The sequence below is a fragment of the Aedes albopictus genome, chromosome 1 (genome assembly GCF_035046485.1).
Source record: "Aedes albopictus strain Foshan chromosome 1, AalbF5, whole genome shotgun sequence".
Taxonomy (NCBI): domain Eukaryota; kingdom Metazoa; phylum Arthropoda; class Insecta; order Diptera; family Culicidae; genus Aedes; species Aedes albopictus.
In genome coordinates, this window is record NC_085136.1 from 167,713,770 (window position 1) to 167,739,159 (window position 25,390).

The following is a 25,390-nucleotide window of genomic DNA, read 5'->3' on the forward strand; positions in this document are numbered from 1 at the left end:
TAAAGATAAAGATAAAGATAAAGATAAAGATAAAGATAAAGATAAAGATAAAGATAAAGATAAAGATAAAGATAAAGATAAAGATAAAGATAAAGATAAAGATAAAGATAAAGATAAAGATAAAGATAAAGATAAAGATAAAGATAAAGATAAAGATAAAGATAAAGATAAAGATAAAGATAAAGATAAAGATAAAGATAAAGATAAAGATAAAGATAAAGATAAAGATAAAGATAAAGATAAAGATAAAGATAAAGATAAAGATAAAGATAAAGATAAAGATAAAGATAAAGATAAAGATAAAGATAAAGATAAAGATAAAGATAAAGATAAAGATAAAGATAAAGATAAAGATAAAGATAAAGATAAAGATAAAGATAAAGATAAAGATAAAGATAAAGATAAAGATAAAGATAAAGATAAAGATAAAGATAAAGATAAAGATAAAGATAAAGATAAAGATAAAGATAAAGATAAAGATAAAGATAAAGATAAAGATAAAGATAAAGATAAAGATAAAGATAAAGATAAAGATAAAGATAAAGATAAAGATAAAGATAAAGATAAAGATAAAGATAAAGATAAAGATAAAGATAAAGATAAAGATAAAGATAAAGATAAAGATAAAGATAAAGATAAAGATAAAGATAAAGATAAAGATAAAGATAAAGATAAAGATAAAGATAAAGATAAAGATAAAGATAAAGATAAAGATAAAGATAAAGATAAAGATAAAGATAAAGATAAAGATAAAGATAAAGATAAAGATAAAGATAAAGATAAAGATAAAGATAAAGATAAAGATAAAGATAAAGATAAAGATAAAGATAAAGATAAAGATAAAGATAAAGATAAAGATAAAGATAAAGATAAAGATAAAGATAAAGATAAAGATAAAGATAAAGATAAAGATAAAGATAAAGATAAAGATAAAGATAAAGATAAAGATAAAGATAAAGATAAAGATAAAGATAAAGATAAAGATAAAGATAAAGATAAAGATAAAGATAAAGATAAAGATAAAGATAAAGATAAAGATAAAGATAAAGATAAAGATAAAGATAAAGATAAAGATAAAGATAAAGATAAAGATAAAGATAAAGATAAAGATAAAGATAAAGATAAAGATAAAGATAAAGATAAAGATAAAGATAAAGATAAAGATAAAGATAAAGATAAAGATAAAGATAAAGATAAAGATAAAGATAAAGATAAAGATAAAGATAAAGATAAAGATAAAGATAAAGATAAAGATAAAGATAAAGATAAAGATAAAGATAAAGATAAAGATAAAGATAAAGATAAAGATAAAGATAAAGATAAAGATAAAGATAAAGATAAAGATAAAGATAAAGATAAAGATAAAGATAAAGATAAAGATAAAGATAAAGATAAAGATAAAGATAAAGATAAAGATAAAGATAAAGATAAAGATAAAGATAAAGATAAAGATAAAGATAAAGATAAAGATAAAGATAAAGATAAAGATAAAGATAAAGATAGAGATAAAGATAAAGATAAAGATAAAGATAAAGATAAAGATAAAGATAAAGATAAAGATAAAGATAAAGATAAAGATAAAGATAAAGATAAAGATAAAGATAAAGATAAAGCTGAGCACTAAAATTGATAATAATTAACTTGAATGAACAAGTAAATCGTTACCTTCTGATGGCTTCCCTGGTCTTTCCACTTCCGGGCGCGCTTCTTAATGATGACACGTGCCTTGTGGCGCTCTAGCAATTCAATCCGTTTGATCAGCTCACTGGCTTCTTTCGTTTCTCGATCATCGACGAAAACGATAAAAACGTCATCCTCCGTCGACAGCTCCGGCGAGTATCCCACCAAAATCAGCTTCCCTGGGTCCAAATCCTTGAGTTTTTCCTTCAGCTGCTGCTGGGTTTCATCCTTCCCCGGAAGATGATCCTCCAGCACCTCCTTCTTGATCTGCTTCCACGGATGCTCGGCACTGATCGTTTGTCCAATCTCCATGCCAATTTCCGCCTGAAGATCCGGGCTGATCACCATCCGGGTGGACTTCGGAAAGCTGACCAGCTTCTGACGTGCTTCGTCCTCCTTGAAGCCGAATATCATCGTGATTTCCTCGTCCTCCGACGAGTCAAAGTCGAAGTTCTCCTCGGACCGGTCGGATTTGTCCGATTTGCCATCGTCGAAACCGGCGGTGGACTTCAGGTGGCTCATCTGTGTTACGTGGCTCATTTTAAGGGCCGTTTTCGGATTTGCACATCCGGACTTTTTTGAAAAGGATTGAAAATGTGCATAAACACAACAAACATGAGCATTATCCTTCGATGCTAGGCAACCAACCGTCGCTAAGGAAGGCTGACGACATGGCACACGTGCTCGTGCTCCGGTTTTAATTGAAAACGCCCGGCTGATAGGCAACATGGAAGTAATAAGAACTGTAAAATACGCCTGATAGATAGGCAATAAAGAAGTCTGGTGGTTTGCGCCTAAATTTGCGCAACACACATTTCGTTGGCTGCGTACTTATTGTAACCGGTTGTATCGCCAATTGTGCCCTTCGGAAACGGCGTACATTGTTTGACAGCTATAGCGCTTTCCATCGAAAGAATGCTAGTGTTGGTGGTGCGCAGTAGTAGAGATGTTCCACAATCATGAATGTATATCATATTAAATATTCAATTTATTCTCATTAAAACACGCTGGATGGATAAATCGGACCTTCAGATGGTTTGCATTTATCATTAAGTGCAGATTTAGGACTCATAACTATCATATTAGTACTAAATGCACGTATCAGTGTCGACCAGGGCACTGATCACCCCTAACGAAACCGATGTAAACAATCCAACACTACCGCAGCCACGCCAATCGGAGCACCTTCGCTCCTGGAGTTTTGCACCAACTTTTGATTTCGTGTTCGTCAGAAGTTCAAGTGTAGCGTAGCCGAGAGTGCTACAACATTTTTCGCTCCGCTTCGGTAATAACGCAGTGAAATTATTCATCCATAAATTCCCAACTAACTGCTCAGAAAACCAGAAAATAACCCTTCCAATAGTTTCTTCGGTGCTTGTGGTACAAAGAAAACGTAAATAACCCCAGTTACGAGTGTTTGCTCACGCAAAAATTACAAAAAAATTGGATCCAGCCACAACCTACTTTTTCTTCGCTTCCTTCTGCTGTCTGCCAGCCTGAGCTGAAAATTTCTTTCGCTTGCTCATTGCTTCTGGAAACCTGCTGCCATCATCATCAATTCGATTTCCCCTGCTACTAACCCATTAGATTATAGTTTTTGGTTTGATTTTTCTTGTTTTGGCTAGTTTTATGAATATCGTGAGTTTTTTTTCCTTTCGCCACCTGCAAGTGCAAAATTGGGTCTTCACCATACTTTCCATCACACCCGTGTCGCATAAAGAAAAATCGATAATTTGTAGCCCCGAAAGTGACGTCACCCACTTTTTTCATTTTTCTTTTCTGTCGCGTTGTCACTGCTGCATCCCGGTGTGAAACGCAATCATCGTCGCGTGACAACTTTGCGTGTTTGTCAACAACGGCGATCGGTGTGCCACCCACCCACCCTCGCTCCCGTGGAAAACCAACAACACCATTAATCGTCGTCATCAGAGGAAAGCTGGAGAAACTAGAGCAGTTTGCAAAACTTTCGAAAATGGACCGGAAGGCGGAACTGGAGCGGAAGAAGGCTAAACTGCAGGCCCTCCGCGAGGAGAAAGACCGTCGCCGCAAGGAGAAGGAAATGAAGGACCTGGAGGAGGCGGCCGGAAAGCTCGGACATCCGGAGAGTAACACCAGAAAGTGAGTATTGATATTTTGAACGATTTTAAGGGGAAACGGTACGTCATTGAAATCGCCTTTCATTGCCCTGTGGATATATAGAAATGCAAATATCACATTTGTATGAATAGAATGAAGAATGTCACTTAATTTTTGATGCCCGGTGGAACTATTGGTGACATTTAACTTGTTTAAAAAACAATATATTGTTGCGCCTGGCAGAAGGGGTTTCGCCGTAATTTGTTTCAGAATACCTTCGGGAGTTCTTCCGAGGATTCTTTAGGAGATCATTAGGATTTTTCTGGGATATCCTTAGATGGTAATTTCCTCTGGGATTCCTCTTAATAATCTGGTATCAGGTTATAGAAAGCCGCCCCCAGAGGCACGTTATCCTCAATTTGGCACGTTGGTGCCATCGCCTTATATATCATCCTATTAAATTATCTATCTGAGGGAGAATGGTGTATTGGATGGGGATTAGGAAGAGGAAAGGTGATGAAATAGGAAGGGGTGCTCTAGAAGAGAGGGAAAGTAGGAGAAATGTCTTTTTCTCCTGGAGTTTTGAAGGTAGCAAAGCTTTTAAATGACCACTGAATCGATTCTAAGGCTGAAAGACGTCTGTTACAACTTGTTCTACATCATTTCCTGATCAAATCTGAGTTCCATTCAGGTACTTCACAGACCACATAGGGCAAGTTTCTTTTATAGCTATAGTTACAGTACACAACAATGGAGGCCATTGTAGTAACAAAGCCATCATGAATCTCTCTTGGAGTATCAATGGATGCGAGTTATACATGCAATGTGGTCGCAACCAAACTATGTAAGGTTCCTCAGCATGCCTAAATACACACAGTTTGCGAAGGAACACTCAAGTGTGCAAAGAAGGTATTTAAAATGAGGACTCCTCATCTGACACATGCCAATCAGTCAACTCAGGACCAGTGATGGAAAACAGTGAGGAATGCAGCTGACTAGACACAAACGCAAAGCTATCCTACTCTTGAACAACAGAAGCCAGAATATATTCGCACTTCCTTCACTCGCGAGCTAACGAAGCTGGTCGCACTCGTGATTGATTCGCGAAGCAGCTCTGAACATTTTTCAATTTTGTGAAAAAACGAATTTACACGGCCGACAGATTAACTTTTCAGGAACAATAAAGCACAAAACACTACTATCTGGTGGATAACTGCTTGTTTTGCTATTAAAATCGCACTAAAATGCAATTCCCGCATCTCCACTTGTGAATGTTTTTGTTTTTGTTTTGTTTCATACTCGTGAAGCAAGCGGGTGCGAATAAACTCACACACGGCTTAACTCTCGGCACCGTGAGTAAACCGTTTGTTGCTTTTACACTCGCGAGTTAATTCACGATGAGAGTGTTTCCATCTCTGCTCAGGACAAATTCTGCTCAAGCAGAGGTATGTTAGGTGAAATGAATTGGTTTTATGTTTTCAGAGATGCGTAGTAAAGTTACTACCAAGGTTACTACAGCTCAGCTTGTGTGTGGAGAAATCTTACTTGTAGAAATAACAAGGACCCACAGGGGAGACCCGAAGTCTTAAGTGAAGTGTGGTAAGACACAGTCACAGACAAGAGGGCATCAGCTAGAAAGTTCTACCCATGCACGTAACTAACTACAGCCCATTTGGCGCTTCAGCATTCGTGTCGTGCACGCTTGTTGAGCACTACAGCCAGCGTACGCGGCTTCAAATCTGAGGGGCCACATCGCTGTAGTTACGCGCATGGTTCTACCCCTGTTGGGTGAAGATGATTCGGAAGAAAAGACGGAAGAGTAGATGTGAAGGAGTGTTCGAAAGTCAGGAAAATTCGGGTTAGGTGGCTTTAGAGAGTGCTTCGCAACGAAAGGACTGTTCGTCATGGTCGGTCTGACCAAGAACTTTGCGCCCATTGCATTTATTCCTTGTTAATAATCACAGTCTTTGACACCTTTTCGTTGATATTGATTGACACCTTTTCGTTGATATTCGTCTGCCTTTGTCTCCAACATTCGCTACACAAGCGATCGAACTACCGTACGAAACAAAAATGTCAAATGAATGCCCTTGAACGCGATAGCGTCTTCGGGAGAGGGTTTGGTTTTAATTATTCCTATCTTTTCCCATTAATAGAGCTGTTTCGGTCATATGTGTACATCTTATTCGATTAAACATGCACGAATAAACTAATATTATGCCAATCATAATCGGAATTTACAGAAATCATGCGAAAATCTAGAATTAGACAAATGACATCGTATCAGACGATATTGATTTGATCCGTTTTTATGTTTATTGATCTTCGTACTATCGATCTTCGTGTTGTGAGTAAAAGGTAAAATATCGAATTTATACAAAACTGATTCCAACAAAGAAAGAAATACTCTATAGACATTATTCATTCATGTTAGAGTGTCAATTGTACAATTGCCCTAATGTGTCTTCTTCTTCTTCCACATTCATCTTATCAACAGGGACCTCGATGAAATGCTTTCATCGCTAGGCGTGGCACCCGTCTCAGAGGTGTTGTCATCCCTGTCTTCGGTGAATTCGGCCACATCGGACCAGTCGGCCAACCACACACCAGATGCCAGTTTGCAGCCCAGTGTAAATGGACAAACGTAAGCACTAATGAATACACAATAAATTATAAAAAAAAAAAAAACATTGAACGAATTTTATTTTATTTTCCTCTCTTAGCACCCGCAAGAAACCGATCAACCTGAGCCTGGTGTCGGTTCAAGCCACAAACATTCCCCCCAAGGAAACCGTCGTGTACTCGAAACAAACACAAACCACCAGCACCGGAGGTCACGAACGCGATGGTAAGTTTGCATTTTTCATGATACCGATAGTTCTGTTTCGTTTGATCAAAATACACCACTCCACTCAACTGCATTGAAAAAATGCGAGATTCAAAACAACCAATAGTGGAACTCCATCACCGTGTCCTTGCGTTCTTCATTATTATTATTTCCACTCTTAGTCTTACAGTGTTCCAAGCAATGTGTGGAGTTTATTGTCGAAGCATTTGTTTCATCACTTGAAATTCCTCATGTGTGTTTGACGTTTGTCGATTTGCAATTAAAAACAGTCCGTCTATATTGAGCATTTTTATTTTCTTTTTTGGCATGTTATCTTTTATGTTTAGTTATATTTTGTTTTTTTATATACCTAGTTATATATTGTAAAGTTGAAAGTGAAAATGGACAAAATCGCATAGTTGAGTAAGCGCCTGGGTTGAATTTTTTAATACTTTTTTTTGGAAAATTAACGACGAAAAATGCAAACTTAGAGATTTTTGCCAAATATACATTAGCGCGATACTGTACTTGTATACTTAATTTAAAAAAACTGGTAACGCTGTCGAACATTTGCCAAATATTATAACATCTGTACAAAAAAAATGTCGATAGCGATTACGTCAACTATGGAATCATAAGAAAATCTAACTTTCATACTAAATTAAAATGTCACCAAATGATGTGGTCATCATAGGCGAAACAACTGGGGGTGCCGGGGGTGCCAGGCACCCCCCAGAATTTGAATGCATTACTATGAAATATGAGGTGATGAATGATGAATAGATGAACTAATGAATATTTGTTTGTAGGGCACCTCCTGGCAAAAATTCGTAGTTTCGCCAATGGTGGTCATTAGGGTTGTCTGAAAGAAAAATAAGAGTGTCTTAAATTGGCATGAAGGTGGCACTAAGAGTATTATAGTATTCCTTAAGTGCACTAACAGAGAATTTCTAGAAGTATTTTTCTAATGCGAAAGAAAAAAGTCGCCTAAGATGAGTGACTAGTGTTACCCGAAAGGAAGAGCAAGTAGACCTCATTCGCAGAATTATATATATATATATATATATATATATATATATATATATATATATATATATATATATATATATATATATATATATATATATATATATATATATCTCTAAAATTAATATTTAACAAGTTCAAGTGATTTTAAAGTGCGTCATTTGCTCGACTACAAAGCTACACAACAAACGACGAATCGATTAATATTGTCTGAACATTTTGAAGAAGTTTTGTCTTGATGATATAACCAGTGATGGGCAAGGCCGAGTTCTCCAAAGTCATAGTCATTGGACGGTATTAGTAGGACAAGCCAGCAAGCACCGACGATCCTGCTCGCTCACTCTTCAATAGTCGCAAATCCGATCCCATTGAGTTGACGAGCAGTAGAGACAATCCGGTTAACACATTCGCACAATGTCAGGTCTGTCTTGATCAATTTGTGGAGGAGAGCGACTCGCCTGGTCAATTCCCGGGCCTTCAGCTACGAACAAATTTCTATCACCGACGTCGCTTCCTTGACCTGAATTTATGGAATCAAGGAGTAGGATAAGTTTTGCTATTGTCTTGCGGTCCGGCTTCATTTTCGAGTTAACAACGCACTAGAGATCTTCGAGTTCCAGGAAAGTTTGTACAGTGAACTTCGAGGTGACCCAGTTGTCTCTTATGGTCAGACGTTCGATTCCGAATTCCAAACACTTCTGTTTGTTTCTTCGTCGACGCACTTTCCATTTTCAGGGTAATGTTTACAGTAATATCGCGGTCTGCGATCCTGTTTTAAACTACAAACTGCAACATCTCTCAAAATAATGTCTGATGTGATGCTGCCAACAATTGGCGTAAATGCAGGCCTGGTAGCGAGTCACTATTTAGTGACTTGGTCACTATTTTCGGGTCAGTTACTAAAAAGTCACTATTTTCAACTATTTTAATGTTTTGTGGCAAATAATAATCTAGTCAGCGAGAAAAATGAGATTTAAAGTGATAAAAAGTGGAAATCAAGCATTGTGTGGCTGGACTGTGTTAGCAAATGTATCAATCGCTTATGTAGAGTGATTGATTTTCATTTGTAATATTGTCAAGTTAGGTGTCTTTATCAGAGAGATTTCCAGTCCATAACTTTTTCATCTATTCAGTGGAAGTGTCGTCTTTTTGTCCAAGATTAATGGTTTCATGAATCTTGGACAAAAAGACAACACTTCCACTGAATAGATGAAAAAGTTATGGACTGGAAATCTCTCATTGAAATTCCCATTGAAGTTTCTGGTCATTCTCCAGTAAAGTGATGAATGTTTTTGAAGTATTACCGAAACAAATATGGGTGAAAATCTGAATGAACTTGTAATGGCACCCTCGGAAAAAAGTAGAGGATTTTGATTAAGTAAAATAGGAATTTGAGGAAACATTTGCCAGAACTCTTGAAGAAATGTTCGGCGGAATTAATGATACAATTGTCGATGTAGGCCTCGAAATATGCTCCTGTATGATCTCCATGATCATGCATGCATGAATTCATGCAGGATTTTGGCGAAAATCACTGAATATTACATGTAAAATTTTATCTTTAGCAAAAGCTTTTGCTGAATTTCTGATGGCATGATTTCTGTAGATATGATAATCTAGTTCAACGCCTGGAAAAAAAATCCTGATAAAATTCTATGGCGAATGTTTGGAAGATAAATCTTTGAAATGATACCTTCCAGTAATCTTCGAAAATTGTGCACTATTTTTGACAACAGTTTTTCCGGGAACTTCGCCAAATACTGTTCTGACTATTTTGTTGTGAAAAACTTTTTAAATATGGGAGTTTTCGAAAAAGTTAGCAATTTTGTTAAAATTTTAATTAAATTTTCGTCAATAAGCGTTATTTATAATACCTAAAAAGGCTTGAAATGTATACGATAACAAATACTACAGGAATTCTATCACAATTGTCTAATCAACGTCTGTTTGATTTTCACCTTCTTATTGTTTTGAGGGGTTCCTCGCAAATAATTTCAATGAAATGTGAGCAGTTTTACATAAACTTGCCCACACATTGTCTATTTATAAAAAAACATCAATCAATTCTCCAGGATTTTTTAAAAGAATTTTGGTATTTGAAGTATCGTCATTTCCTGTCAGGAAGATATAGAAAAAAATTCTTTCATTTTACATTTGTTTTTTTTTTTAAACTTCTCCAGAAAATTTAGCAAACATCATTCCATAATTTTTGCCCGCAGTAAATTCACGAATTGAGCTGAATGCTCTTTCAAATAAGGCTCAAGAATTTTTCAATAGTTTTCATATTAATCTTTTTAGGAATTTGTTCAATAAACCTCTGAGTATTTCATTCCAAATTCTTTAATATATCAGCTTCAACTAACAAAAATGCCAGGAACTTGCACCAATGTTTCCCCATTGAGGTTCTGCTGGAACCGACTAAAAAGAAGCTGTATGTGCCAACAACTATTGTTCATTGACTTAGTATTTATCTTAGCTCTGCACAATATCTTCTAACAGTTGTATACACATGCATTTTTTATAATTGTTGGTGAAGAAGGTTTTCCTGAATTTTTTTTATGCGGTACTCCAAGATTTTCTGAATCAAGTTCGGCTCGCAATTTTTGGTCGCTAATAATATTTTTTGCCAAAAGTCACTATTTAGTCACTTTTTTGCTATTTGTAAGTCACTATTTGGTCACTATTTTCGTGAACTTGGTCACTAAAATAACTATTTCAACCATCAGTCTTTGCTACCAGCCCTGTAAATGCAACAAATGGGCCTTTAGAAGTACAGTGTGATCCATAGGAAGTGGCTCCCCAAGTAGTAAATTTACCCAACAATATACTTTTCTTCTGCTGATATTACCAATATAAACATCAACAATCATGACATCGCATACGTCTCTGGACGATAGTTCAAAGACGAGTACGTTGTCGACAAGCACACTTGCTCGAGGCATGATAGTCGAGCATTTCATTTTTGCTAACAATGGTAATCACCGGATTGGTAAGGTTACCGAGATAGAAATTCTCCTATCGAAAATAAGGATAACAATCTTTGCCTGCAAATGAGATCTGCTTTTACCTCCTTTTGGGTATAACACTAGCTACCCGTCTCCCGGTATTTGATTTCTTGTCGCTGGAATAACTTTTTGCTTCCATCCTTTTAATATTTTCCCAAGATTTTGCTCTCTTTTTCTGTGGAAATGCTGATTCTTTTTCATGCGAAGGGAGATGATACATAAATTATGTCTATGAGTCTTTTAAAAATCCCTGTTCGCCAGTTGCCAGACTCGTTCAATATCGTGAATAACTTAAGTGGATAACTGCGCTAGTCAATAATGCAGTATTGAGTAGTGAATGTAATAAAGTAGATATAAAGTAGAAATAAATTCGCATTTTTTAATCACTCAAAGCTTTAGAAGAAACAATATCAGGTGGATTATGCTTTCTGGGAAATGATTTTCGAGGGATGTTTCTGTAGTTACCATTATTTTCAGTGAAATTTAAGTCCTTGATTGACATTTTAGTGTTCGAAAAAGTTAACAAAAGTCGAATTCTATGTTTACTTCTTCAAGCGTAATATATCGTCAAATCCTACTGTATTCTGCTTTGTATATGTGACATTAAATGCCTCTCGTGAACACACTATTTTCTCCCCCGACACCAATAGTAAATCAATCACCCGCTCCCATACAAAATAACCAGACAGATATTGTTCCCGTTACAATGCAAAGACAACTAATTGAAATGAAATAACAAATACAGTTTTTTCTTGCCATTCCTCACCTCTGTCAGGATATATGGAGGATTGGTGGAGACCCCGTAAAGGTAAACACAAACATGCAACGCCAAACGAGTATGATAGCTATATATTGTGCCACCATATACCCCTATAAGAACCCATATATTCAGTGTGTTGCATTATACAGTTACTCTCTACCTCTTACTTCGATTCTATCAACCAGTGCCATATACGTATAATAGATGTTGAATTCTGTTGTTATCAATCGAAGGAGAGCAGCTTTTTCGGTTGCGATGGAGTATTTTCCAATTTTCCTTCTGTTTTGTCAACTTAGCCAGCACCAAACCGCTACTTTCTACATGCTTAGAATAACATTGAAGGAATTACAAGAATTTTATTGAAAAGTCCTTCAACGTTGTTACTAGGCATACCGTTTTCCCAAAAAATGCCGGCAAGCTTATCGCTTTGCTTTGTTGCTTGTATGGTTATTCGTATTCTTCCAGCGCGCTTCTATCCGTCTGTATCGAACACACCCAACTTGTTTGAATGGTTTAGGTTCACATTTGAAAGAAGTCAAGTGGAAAAACTCCATCCATTGTAAATTTGCATCGCGTAGACTGATATATATGTAAAATCGTTAGCAAGCGCCCGATGGTGTTTACATGTATACTAATTGTTTCGTATTCTTTTCTATACCCACCCGCCATTTTTAGCTCATGCCACGGATTATTACGGTGAGTGTTAGATTTCCTTTACTACCTTCATCATTTAGTTACGCTAACAATTTTAGACCACGTTGTCTGCGAGAACTCGTCCAGTTCTCCGGTCAACAAAACAAATCACATCTCTCAATCTCTCAACACTAACCCACGATTGCCTCTAGGAGCTCTTGTTGAATATTACTATTACTTATTTCTTTCATTTTATTTTCTGAAAAACCAGCATCATTAGTTGCTGTATGACAGCTTTTTCTTCTGTTAGTCGTCTCCTTAAGTTGCTGACTAGTTTTGTTTTTTCTTCAATATCTGTTTTATTAGTTGTTGAGTACACACATGAAACTCGCAAAACATGAATGCCTCTGTTCGTTACTTGAATAATACGTCGTTGAATTTAATTTCTCCACCCATTATTTCTGTTTAGCATTATACGTTGTTTCTGTTCTGGTTACTATTTTAAGATGGTCAACATGTCGTTGCTCCTACCGTAGAGTTAAGTTTAATGCTTGTTGGGTGGATCCATCAGATCTGCTTGGAGTTTGTGCGAAGGCTTCAATGTTGCCCCTTTTCCGGAAACAAAAAAAAAGGAATATAGAAAATGCGCATGTTTTTAATTTTGAATACCTAACCTAAATCGTGTAATAGCGAATAAGAAAAAATATAGGAACGCAGCCAGATAGAATTGCCGGGAATCTAATCACTTGTACACAGACAAACAGACGTAACTCTTAAAGGAAATTCATTAAAAAATTTTGCCCGGTGTCTTTTGTATGAGCATACTGCCACCTGTTGGTATAACCGCGCGAGACACTGTCGGCCATGATGGATCTCGATTTGACGTTTGCTAACACGCACACTACTACAGAAATCATCTGTAATTTTTGTTTGCATCATTCAGCAACGTGTACACTGGCAAACGTCATAGCGATCGAACACTAGCGCCTCTGGTGGAAGGATCGCGCGAATCAAATGAAATTTGAATTGATCATTAAATGCATGTGCCAAGCCGTTTTGAAGAGTGTTACGTCTGTTTGTCTGTGACTTGTATATACACTGTCCATCATCCAACAAAGCTAATACATATTCTGAGATAGTATTGTAGAAGTAGATAGTAGTTAGCCGGGAGGAAAGTAGTGGTTTGAATACGACTTTACAGAGCAGAAAAGTTTTTCGAGGGTTGCACTTGACATGGCTACCTGGCAGTAAAATCATTCAAAAAGTGAATTTAGGAACAACAACAGGATGTTTACAGCGGTTGTTCAAAGTTGTAATACCCACAGATGTACTTTTTGGTAGCAGCGTACCCATTTTTGAAGTAATTTCACTTGATTACGTTGTATCGCAGAAACGATCTCTCAAAGTATCTATAGCATTTATTCCTCGGATATCTACTAGAGATCCTCCAGGAACTTTTTTTCAGGGGCTTTTTACGAGTTTTGTGCGTTTATCTCGGGATTTGTTCCAGAGGTTGTATTGCTACTAAACTGCTTCGAAGGAACTGTTCTGAAGTTCCTACATTACTTCTTTAAGACATTTCAGTGAGCTTGCTTCTATAGTTTCTCCCGGGATATTTGTTAAATACTCTCGCAGAATTCCTCTTGAAGTTTCATCCAAGATTTCTCAGAGTATTCCCGGAACTTCTCATCATACATTCATTCCGCAATTGCTTTCGGGGTGTCTGTCAGAGTTTTTCAGGATTTATTCTGGACTTTCTCCCACGATTTTACATGTGTTTCTTTCCGATTTTTTTCTAGTTCTGCGGGAGCTTTTATCGATACTTCTCATGGAGTTCTTCGTGCATTTTTTTCAGATGTTCTTCCAAGTATGTCTTCGTAGTGGTTTCAGAATTTCTTTCATCTTCCTTTTGAGATTTTCAGCGGTTTTTCGGGATTACTCGCAGAGTTCCTCCTTAAATCCCAATTGGAAATTGTCCCGGTACTCTGAGTGTTCTTATTGGGATTTTTCTTATAGTTTCTCCCGGAATTTTTGTAATGATTTTTCTAGATCTTTTTATCGCAATACCTCCTGGGATACGCAATGCAATGCAGGTGAAAGATTGTGATAAATGTCAAAAAGACATTCAGGAGAAATTCTACAGAAATCTCGCAAAAATCTTTAGAGAATCTGTTGACTAATCATCCCAGAAAAACCACTAAGAGAAATTCCTGAAGGAACTGTGGATAAAATTTGGAAGGATTTGCAGAAGGAATACACCGAGAAACTCTTCAGGCTTTATTGGGGAAACCACAGGAAGAAATTCCGTGAGACCCTGTGAAAAACACATAGAATCATGGGAGATGGTAGAAATTCTAGAAATAATTCTTAGAAATTCCGGACGAAAGACCAGAATTTTTTTTGTTGAATTTGTGGAAGGGAAATTCGGGAAAAATAACTCCGAGTGGAAGCCTGGAAGAAACTCCTGAAGAACTCTAGAAAAAATACTACGGCCAGGGAAAAAGTACCTTCTGATGAATTCAACGAAGAACTCCGAAATAGACCACGAGAGAAATTCTGTGAGAAACTGCGAAAGAATTAAAAAAAGGAAATGCGGTAGAAATCTAAGGCAGAATTCCGGAAAGAATTCAAGGAAAATCTTGTATAGAAGTTCGAGAGAAGTCCTTAGAAAAATTTCGGAACGAATTCTAGATAGTTTCCAAGCAAATTTGCGAGCAAATCTCTGCAGGAGTTCCTCCGATAGCCAAGATAATCGATATCGACCATTTTAGTTCAAAATTGTCAACATTCCATCGTAATTTCCTGTTTTCTATAGGTGTTTATTGGATTCCTAACATTACTACCCTACCAGTAGCAAACTTTGGGGCTAACTACTTCAAACTTGTAGTAAACTTGTAGTCTTTATTCATACGAACATGTTCCACAAATAGTATTTACTTTCAAAAATGTAGTATATTCAAATTTACTATCATACCACCTAATATTAAATTGCTATCCGAAGACAACAATGCTGCTAACGGTTGTTTACATTATTCTAGAACAGTCGGATAGCGTCTCTACACGTGCTGACCATGAAAGCGAACAATGGATTAGTTGCCTCTTCTTCAATGTATGGATTCCTCCATGTACATGTCAGTGTCTGGCCTTTTTCCGAATGCACCTTAACGTTTCGGCATCTCTTACAAGAGCTTTTGTTTTACGAGCTTCAGGGTGAACTCCCCAGGGTACACAGTTATGCTGTGCATGAACATAAGCTGACCGTACAATTCGTAGTACGGTGCTACTTCCAGAAATGGAATCTGAAATTTAAGTCCCAAACTTTAAAAAAATTAAAAAAAAACGGCGCCGGTCACGTCCTTAAGGATTTACGGTCATCGAGGAAGGGAAGTAATATTAGTGCGACATCTGTTGTCTAGTAGCAAGACCAGTTATATCAACCATATAAGGCACGTTCTCGTTCATTTGTTTGAGTATACCTCTGCGCCTCTACAGTTATCTCGGGAACCCATCTATCATCGACCTTGCATTCCATTCAAAAAAAAACCTACCCACTACTAAACACAGAACGTGTGCTAAACGTTGACTTTACAAAACTATCGCTTACCAAGGAAAATCCTGATCATGTTACGTCTTCCCCGTCGCTACCGATAAATAAAAACGTCATCTCTTGACAGCCCTAGAGATGCAGACGTGATGTCGGTCTCTAGTAGCAACGCACATCGTATCATACTAGCATTTATTCCCTGTCTCGACAGACATAAGGAGGTGTCCGGCGCTGTTATTGACTTATGCCAGAAATTCTCGAAGGTGCACTTTGAGATGGGTAACTGAGCAACTCCCAAGAATTTTAGAAGAATTAGTCAGTGGCTATGAAGCTGTCGCAGCTCTACGACACAGGCGGACATCTCTACCTGATCAGAAAGTCAGAGAAATCATAAATTAGTTTGTCATGAAATCATGACACTGGTTCATGGTATCATGAAGGTTTGCAATGGTTCGCGCTATAGTGTAACGTCTAGAACCAAAACACTGGATGAATGTTGAAGGTGGTATCTAAATATCCCTACTTGTATTGATTGCCCTTCATCAGCGCATCTTGTTTAAACAAGATCAAGAAGACGATGTCTCAGATACCAATTGTTCATGGTGTGTTTAGGAAACATGAAAATTTGCGCAATTTCCTAATTTTGTTTTACCAGTTGATGTTGAGGTGTATTGTCTTAGCTGTTGAACACTCTTATTTCGGGATGGGGATTTCGATTTCGAAGTGCAATCAGTCTTGCGGTTCAATAATGAAATACATATATTCGCAAACTTCTTCAAACGCTTCCCCAATATTGACGTAGGTACATAAGGAATCAATACATTGAGTAATTTTAGTTCATCGTTCATCATTAAAAAACAACTAAATGCATTTCTACAAAAACCATTTGTTCTATCCCTCTCTGGCTGCGTTCCTATAAATGGTATTATAAATAAAACATTTACCATAAATCAGTATGGAATGAAATTACACAATCACTTTCAATTCGCCATTTCATTTCAATGTTGTGTTTCCATTCATTCAAAAAGCAAAATTATAAGCAATGTGATTGCAAATCGCCAAACGCAACACCAACCAAAGTTGCTAGGAGGTAGTGATTTGAAACAGGGCTGAGATAATAACTTCACTCGTAATAAACTTGCTTTGTACTTTAGTTCCCCTTACGTCCCCTTTGGAAATATGCTTGCTCCCACCAGATATTATTATTCCCCTTTCCCACTCTCTATAATGTATTACCACCATTCTTCAGTTCATAATTAACGACAACCAAGTTAAAGTTGAACTTTCTTTCTGTTTCAAGATGAATACAATCTAAACCCCGGTTTAGAGTGGGAGGATGAGTTTACAGGTAGGTTTTTCCTAACATGACTAATCCCTATTAGTCACCCTCTAAGAACTGCTTTTATAGTCTCGTCCCTTTTGTTAATACGTTTTTTTTTGTAATAAAGCGAACCAAGAATGATCCTTCTTCCTACTCTTATGCATATATACCCACATATAGATAGATCAGTTTCTAAATGAATATATACTTGCGAATGCGTTTGCTTAAGTTTTTAGCATACTTGCCATAAGAATGCACCTTTATTTATATAGATTTGTACAATATCGTGCTCCTTTTTTAATACTGTTAACGTACTTTATTTCATAGATTGCAGTTTTGACGGGTAATTTTTGAATGAATGACTGTTCTGTGAATGTTTTCGTCTCTTCATTTCCTTTCTTGTTCTCTCCCTTTCTCATCTTTCACTTTATTTTTTAATTCTTGTATTGCATCCGATCACTTCTTTAAATATGTGTGCTCTCACAACGTAGGAGAATTCTCAGTTTCGCAGGATGGTGCTTAGCCTAAACCTGCTTCGTAAACTCAATGTTCCGATTTTACGATCCCGTTTCCCTAATCCTGCTATTCCTCATTCCACTTGTTGGTTTTTGGCTTCTCGCTGCGGGTTTAACATCTTTCCAGTATCACGTCTCTAATAAAAGTCCTTTAATACCTAACCATAACCATCCAGCGGGCATAGAACCGGCATACTAACGCGTAACGAGTCACCGAAGGCTAGTTCATTCCATGAGTGTTTAACGAAAGTATACAATACCAAATCGAAAAAAAAACGTTTTTCATAAGGAACGAGCTAAAACGGGATCAATGTCGAACAAATGGGTGGAGAAATTAGAATTTGTAAATGTTGTTCTTTCAACGGGGCCGTGTCCACTGATCAGCCTGCGAACCAGGATTTCGGGGAGTGCCTGAAAGTTTGCGATTCTGCTCGTCGAAAATAGTTATTAATTTAAGGAGACTACAACTAGTTTCTATCCTGTACACTGTACAAAGCAACGCTAGAAAACCATCTGTAAATAACCCGCATCCCCTTTCGTTTTACTGCTTTTGCTCTAATAAAAACAGATAGTAGTATATCAACTGGATCCAATCCCAACTGTCAATTGAACTCGCTCACATACATAATAGGTATCGATAATATAAGGTGTTTGAAGTGTTCAAAAAGATTACCCCATAACCCTACAACATCCCCAATCCTATTACTGCCAAAATGTTGGATATCTTACAGCAAAAGCAATATATTTTCTTGTAGGTCACAGTGCCTAATTGGCTTAACTTGTAGTTCAGCTAAACAAAACAATACGTTTATTTTTCTTAAAAAAAAGCAAATTACTCTCAGTGTACCAGTAGCCGCTCGTGTTCCAATCGCCGCTCACGGGTGTAGAAAAGAAGGTTCCTTGCAATAATACCATCTTTTTTTCCACGGATATTCACAATATGCGTGGCGGATAATATCCGGATGAAGACAATCGTATTTATGTATGCCATGACGGTGAGCGGCTATCGGAACATGAACGATTACTGGTACATTTTTTTATCTGTATTAGCGAGATTTTTAGCCCTATGCAGGTTACTGGAACACTGACGATATGTACACTAATTATGAACCTTCGTATCTCTCATAATATCCTAGAACCTAGATAAATCAGTCAAATTTAACAACTGACTGGGAGTTTTGCTAACGTTTATTGACTTGCTATCCAGCAAGCACAACTGATTTCTTTAGATCACTTATTGCTTTTTATTCGATTTATTATATCATAGAAACTATAATTGGCCGTAGCTACTACCTAGTAATACTATTTCTAAGATTAACTTACTACACACTTTGAGTGCTAAGCGAAGCTCATGTGAAACATCTCCATCTTGGTCGATTGCCCGCCATAGGCTTGACCTGTGGTCATGTCAAATTTATGTTACCTCCCAAGTAACCATGACGCTGCATATAGAGCATTAATTTCGCTTTATAGTGTATTATATGACATGCGATGTAAAGTTGTTTTGTCATATAGGTACCATTAAAGTAGGTTTAAAATCGAAAGTGGCGCTACTATTGTTGATTTGAAGCAAGCTTTACTGTGGTGATTGCTAAAGCATAAAAAATGCTTGTACCATATAGCTAATGCAATGAAATAGTATGGAATGTATACTTAAGGCATCATGTCAACAAAAGAAAAAAAGTATTTTTTCATTTTTCGGTCTATTTTTATCTTCTCATACCTGTTCCGATATTCTCACTCTGATGTTTTTTATTCTAATTCGGGAATTGAACCTAGACTGCTGTAACTGGACTGCGATGAAACTCGGACGCGCTAACGCTGTGCTACGACTACCATGCATTTCGCACCCGGAAAAATGTGCAACATAAAGTAACGTATACTCAGCTCGTGCTTTATTGATTTGTGTTTTCAGCAGCTCTAAGAAATTGTGCTAGGGTCTGAATCAGTTATCTTACTCTCCCAAATTCATTCGAAAACAAGCGATTGTAGAACAAATTGATTCCACAAACGAAGATAATATAAAGATATAAATTCTGCTCTTATTGTTTTCATACGTGCTCACTTCTACCATTTATTTTATGAAATCGGAGCACTATATGTTAGTTAAGGAAACCAATACCTCAACCCCACATAATTTTTGTTCCCTCAGCATCTGATTGTCCTTATGTCCCAACCAGAATAAAAAACAACATACACAATATAAATTTTCAGCAACATCTGAGCATGATAATCCAAGTTCTACGCAGCAATCCATGAAAATTTGGGTTTGTTTTTCTTTTCTTTTTAAATGGTTGTGTTTTTGAAAAGGTTGTACAGATTTTTTTCGAACTGATGTTTTTTTCTGTTTACAACTATGAAAGCATTAGTAAAGGCATATATAAAGTAATAAATCCTTGCATTATTGATTGCCATAAAGCTTTTAACATGGTAATGCAATGAAGCATTAAACAACGTCCCTATAGAACTATACCGAACTGTCAAAATCTCATAATGCTTCAATGCTTTCATAATGTAGATTAATCGCTTTATTACTTGACAGGTGTAGAATAAAAGTTATCTCGCATTAGCTAAACTATAATACGATTGAATTAATGTTACGATATAATGCTTGTGGTTACTTGGGCTACCTTTATTTCCTTGTTGAAGTTGCGCCGCCATCAGCCTCTGAGCCTGCCTCTGCTGCGATGTCCTGCCGAATCCCAGTCTGACGCTTGCGCGGCTACCTACCTCCACTTTCGCTTACAATTTTCTGCCACTACACTACTGGCTTTATATTACGTCAACAATGAAGATCGAATTGTGAAGCCAACATGCAAGAATTATATACCGCACGCATCTGATCTGTTGATAGAGACCTGAAGCAGTTGAGTGTTCTTCACTGATGTCCACCAGGTTCTACTGGAGTACAGCAGTTTAGATTACGTTTTGTTGCATAAACTAATCTGATTGTTCTGCCATACATTTCTTACACCCACAAAAGCAGCTCTCGCGTTCTTGTTTCGCGCACCTGTGTCGATCTTGGTGCTGTTATTGGTCACCATTTGGCTGCCAAAATATTGGAAGCTTTGAGCAGTCTCCCCAGCTACCGTAAAGCTGGAGGAATTGTCCGTGTTTACATCCAATGCAGCGGTTAAGTTTAGTTAACGTTAACGGTAAGATCTGCCGCCGAGAAGCGATCTAGATCATATAGCTTACTTTGCATATCAGAATGCTGTTGAGCTAAAAGATGCTTTATCTATAATAGTAATGGACTACCACAGCAATCCACGATTTGGTTCACGATCAATTGCACCTACCAGGGTTTCATTGTCTACGATGATGAATAGTTACGGTGATAGTATACACTTGCTTTACTCCTGCGATGAGCTGGATGGAATCGCACAAACCACCGTTGTGCAGTACGCAGCACAAAAATGCCTCTTATTGCGCTTCAATGAGGCCGATGATTTTCTCAGGGACACTCTTGCGCCTGAGAGCTTCTCACATATTTTCGTGGTTGAGACGGTTCAAAGCTTTTTCGTAGTCATTGAACACCAGGTACAGAGATTGTAGGAATCCATTGATTTGTTCCAAGATAATACGACGGGGTTTTACAATATGATCCACACTAGACCATCCGGCACGGAATCCTGCTTGTTGCCGTCGGAGAGCTGCGTGAATCTTATCCTGTATCCGGATCGCTTTACAGAGAACTTCGAGAACGATGCAGAGTAACATGATGCCCCGCCAATTATCGCATAAAGTCAGGTCACCCTTTTGGGCACCTTCAAGAAGCCCTACATTCAGCTGTTTCGTAAAGTCGCTATTTTTCATATGTTTCAAAATTATTGATGCAGCAGCTTTGAGCATCTCGGCTGATGTGCGATCGACCCCCGGGGCTCTGTTCGATTTTATGCTACGGATAGCTGTGTCTATTTCCTCCTGATAGAGCTTCGATGTTGACAGAGCTATTGCGTCGAACTCTCGGCGGATCATGCTGAGATGTTGATGGCGTGGTCGACACTTGAAAAAGCTTTCCAAAGTGCTCCAACCAGCGTTTCAAAAGGTTGTTATTGAGTCCGCCCACGCTCGTTTGTTCCGTTTACTGCAGTGTTTCACGTCTTTCTCGAGAGCCAAATAGCGCTGGCGGCCTGCGGCTTTGGCTCCTCGTGTTTTTGCTCACTCTATCGCAGCTTAAAGTACTCTTTCGGCAGCATCGGATGTCGCGTAATATTGGATCGTGGTAAGGTTTGGAACCCATGTTCCTTGGCCGTAATTATTCTTTCCTGAATAGAGGTCCCACCTAATTATCGCAGCGTGGGCCGCCTGAGCTCTAAGCAGAAAATCAACTTAAAGAATACTATACCAGGAACTTCTCAAGACACTGCAATACAAGCTATAAGCACACAATTCTTAGCTGGCTGTCTTTATCGTCAACTAACCCAAAGATATAGAACTATGTTGGACGTTCCTTTCAGGTTGTCAACTCATCAATTTGCAGTCCAAAATAAAACAAATTGTTCGTCTTTTTTGAACACTAACTACCACCATAAGATATCTGATGGTTTGTCAGCAAGATCCCCCCTCATCACAATTCCATATTATCACTTTGCACTGTCCCGATTCCCCAGCTTTCGCACATGTTTCCGAATGTTTTACTAACCCCAAAATAGTGTAAATGTAACGAACATACCGTCCCTACGACGCGATCAGATGTCTAGAGCAAGATTAGTTTTACTCATGCAGTGCTTACTTTTGGCGATGGTCAAGGTGACGACGAGGAGAACTCCCTGACTCATATCGATCATGGCTTCCATTCGAAACTACCGCCGGGTATTCTGCCGCATGGGCTCCCAACGGTCAAGGAGGTGGCCCCGGCCATCACACCGCAGGAACAGAAAAAGGAAGAAGTCAAGGAAGGTTAGTCCTCTGTTGGCGGTGATTTTCTGTAAATCACTTTAAAAACGTGTTTCTTATTTTAGTCAAAGAGCTGTCCGCGGAGCAGAAACAGATGATCATACTGTCAGAAGACTTCCAAAGGTTTATCCTGAGGACAGGAAAGATCATGGAGCGTGCTCTGTCGGAACAAGTCGACATTTACATGGATTACATTGGAGGAGGAGATACAGATGACATTAAGTAAGATCACACGGAGTATAAACCAAGTTTTATTAGTACAAACATACTTATTTTCAGCGATGAACGTTCCTTGGCCCGACTTTCCTTAAATCGTACATTTTACTGTGATCGGTGGTCGAAAAATCGATGCGTCACTTCGTTTGATTGGTCAACGCACCATCCGGAGTTGATGGTAGCTTCCTATCACAATAACGAAGAGTCGCCCAACGAGCCGGACGGAGTGGTCATTGTGTGGAACACAAAGTTCAAGAAACATACCCCCGAGGATGTGTTCCACTGTCAGAGTGCCGTCATGTCCACCTGCTTCGCTAAGTTCCACCCGAACTTGATTTTGGGCGGAACTTATTCCGGTCAGATTGTACTCTGGGATAATCGGGTGCAGAAACGAACACCGATTCAGAGGACTCCTCTCAGCACTAATGCTCACACGGTGAGTTATCCTATCTGATGTAGGTAGATTCAAACCGCTTATTTCTTTGTGAACTCATTTTAGCAACCGGTGTACTGTCTTTCCATGGTGGGTACCCAAAACGCCCATAACGTGATTTCCATCAGCTCGGACGGCAAGCTGTGCTCGTGGAGCTTGGACATGCTCTCACAGCCGCAGGACGTCCTCGAGCTGCAGCAGCGACAATCGAAGGCAATTTCCGTCACTTGTATGGCCTTCCCGCACAATGAAGTGAATAATTTCGTGCTCGGCAGCGAGGACGGATATGTATATTCGGCATGTCGTCACGGTAATCGTTCCGGAATAGGCGAAACTTATGAAAAACATCTAGGCCCAGTGACCGGTATTTCTGCACATCATAATCAGTCGTCGCCAGACTTTGGGCATTTGTTCCTAACGTCATCCATCGATTGGACCATCAAACTGTGGAGTCTTAAAGACAATAAGCCGCTGTACTCATTCGAAGATAATTCAGATTATGTGATGGACGTCGCTTGGTCTCCTATCCATCCAGCACTGTTTGCTGGAGTAGATGGAAGCGGCCGGTTGGATTTGTGGAATCTCAACCAAGACACAGAAGTTCCAACGGCTTCGGTAGTGGTGGAAGGTCAACCTGCTTTGAACAGGGTCTCCTGGACACCTTCGGGATTGCATGTGACCGTCGGCGATGAAGCTGGACGCGTTTATGTGTACGACGTGGCCGATAACTTGGCCAGTCCTAGGATGGACGAATGGAACAAACTGAATTCTGTACTGTACGAGTTGAAAATGAATCAAAACGATGAATTTGATGACATCGACAAAAAGTCTCCGATCCCTCAGACCCCATCACTTACGTCGCTAACAGCTTCACCGCTTATATGAAATTCAATTAGGCCCTATTGAGGATTCGATAGGGATTTTAAAACAAGTTTAGAATAAGTTTATGACGGAGTTAGAAGGAAGGATGAGATGTGAATATTCATTACGAAACAGAAAGAAAAATGTTGGGTAAAATATTGTAATTTGAAGAATTTAAGTCTGACATCCGTGCTTTTGTAAAGGGACTCAATGCTGAATGATATTTGACGGAAGCTCAAAACCACAGAACTGGAAGGTAACTCTCTTGTGAACATTTCATTCGTACACATAGACAGCATAATCGCTTGATAATTGCATTATTGTCACAGGTAACCTAACATCATTTCAAATAACCATCAATAAAGGCAACTGATATGATAACTCAGTTTAACTAATATTATGTGCATTCAGAACAGTAATATTTATTATCCAATGTTGGCTTTACGATAATAATAAAATTTATTCAGCAGAAGATCACGCATTTTCCGTTTATGTGTAAATTATTTTATCCGAAATACCGAACACGAGGTCTTCCACACACGGTTTCATGGGAAGAGATATCTTACTAGGTTGTCTCTACGCCAATATCAACGGTTTGTTAGTACTAAAGATGTCTTTGCTCAATTATAGCGCATTTAGTTAACCACTGAACTATCGCACGAGTTGTCAAGATTGCAACAAATCAACTCAGTGTGTTCAGAGCACTTATTCAGCATAAATCGAAGAAATGTCTTCGGCGCACTGAAGACATCAACTGGATTTTATGCAATCGCGCACTTTTATTAACGTTTTCGCGCTTATGACGACTGAGTGCGCAGTCCAGTTGTGAGCTTAATGCGCAATATCAACTCATGAATACACGGTAAAAATTCTGCACGCTGGATGTAAGGGAAAAATCCTTTAACTACACGGTAAAAATTCTGCACGCTGGACACGGTAAAAAATCTGCACTATGGTATGAACAGATTGGCACTTGAATTCGCACTACTGTCCGAACAGTTTGTTATCATCTAAATATCAGTTGAAAAAGAACATCCAATGCCTCTTCAGTTTCACTGGAAGTGCACTTCAATTCACTGTTGACAATGTTTTGATTTCAAAATAAAAAATAAAAAAGTGTACCACCGCAACACCAAGATTCGATACCAGGACCTTGAGAGTCACAGTCTTCTGCATTACCACTGCACTACTACACATCTGATAATGAAATGCGAATCGAAGCGAAACACTTTCTACCACCTGTCATTTTTATTCACTTTTATGCCCAAAACAGTCATTACCAAATGTACAGTTTTTCACTCTGGATTGTATTGCTTCGTACATAAGTGCAAATCTAAGTGATTTTCAGTTAATTTCCTCGGTGGGTTTGTTTTGGTTCTCAAATCAAAACTGACAGCATTGCGATTTAAAAGGAAAAGAATTTCTAATCATGTTGATTGGGATGTTGAATAGTTAAAGGATTTTTCCCTTACATCCAGCGTGCAGAATTTTTACCGTGTAGTGATCCGAATCTATATTCGCACTGCGGTATGTGCGGACGTTGGTTATATCCGAGAAGAATTTACCGTCGATTAGAACGTGGTCAGTTTGATTT

At 38.1% G+C, this 25,390-nt stretch overlaps 2 protein-coding genes across 14 annotated transcripts in view; one reads left to right on the top strand and one right to left on the bottom strand.

Moving 5' to 3' along the window:
* Positions 1-2,660, bottom strand: part of LOC109412170 (dynein axonemal intermediate chain 3) — a 23,342-nt gene extending 20,682 nt beyond the window's left edge. Inside the window, exon 1 of the mRNA XM_019685827.3 lies at positions 1,666-2,660. Within this exon, the coding sequence (XP_019541372.3) occupies positions 1,666-2,409 (744 nt within the window). The 5' untranslated portion in view covers positions 2,410-2,660. The remainder of the gene's footprint in view (positions 1-1,665) is intronic.
* Positions 2,661-2,824: 164 nt separating this feature from the next.
* LOC109431484 (cytoplasmic dynein 1 intermediate chain) lies at positions 2,825-24,277 on the top strand. 13 transcript variants are annotated; one of them, XM_019707699.3, is made up of 11 exons: positions 2,825-2,965; positions 3,610-3,798; positions 6,254-6,400; positions 6,480-6,604; positions 11,360-11,422; positions 12,050-12,070; positions 16,852-16,899; positions 22,140-22,289; positions 22,352-22,508; positions 22,566-22,938; positions 23,002-24,277. In XM_019707699.3, exons 2-11 carry the CDS (start codon positions 3,653-3,655, stop codon positions 23,818-23,820), a joined length of 2,049 nt encoding a protein of 682 aa, XP_019563244.1. In that variant the 5' UTR covers positions 2,825-2,965; positions 3,610-3,652; the 3' UTR covers positions 23,821-24,277. The 13 variants fall into 13 exon arrangements, with proteins under 13 accessions (XP_019563244.1, XP_062701761.1, XP_019563267.1 ...); XM_062845777.1 differs by having other exon boundaries at positions 11,390-11,422; positions 22,116-22,289; XM_019707722.3 differs by having other exon boundaries at positions 11,390-11,422.
* Positions 24,278-25,390: the final 1,113 nt, after the last annotated feature.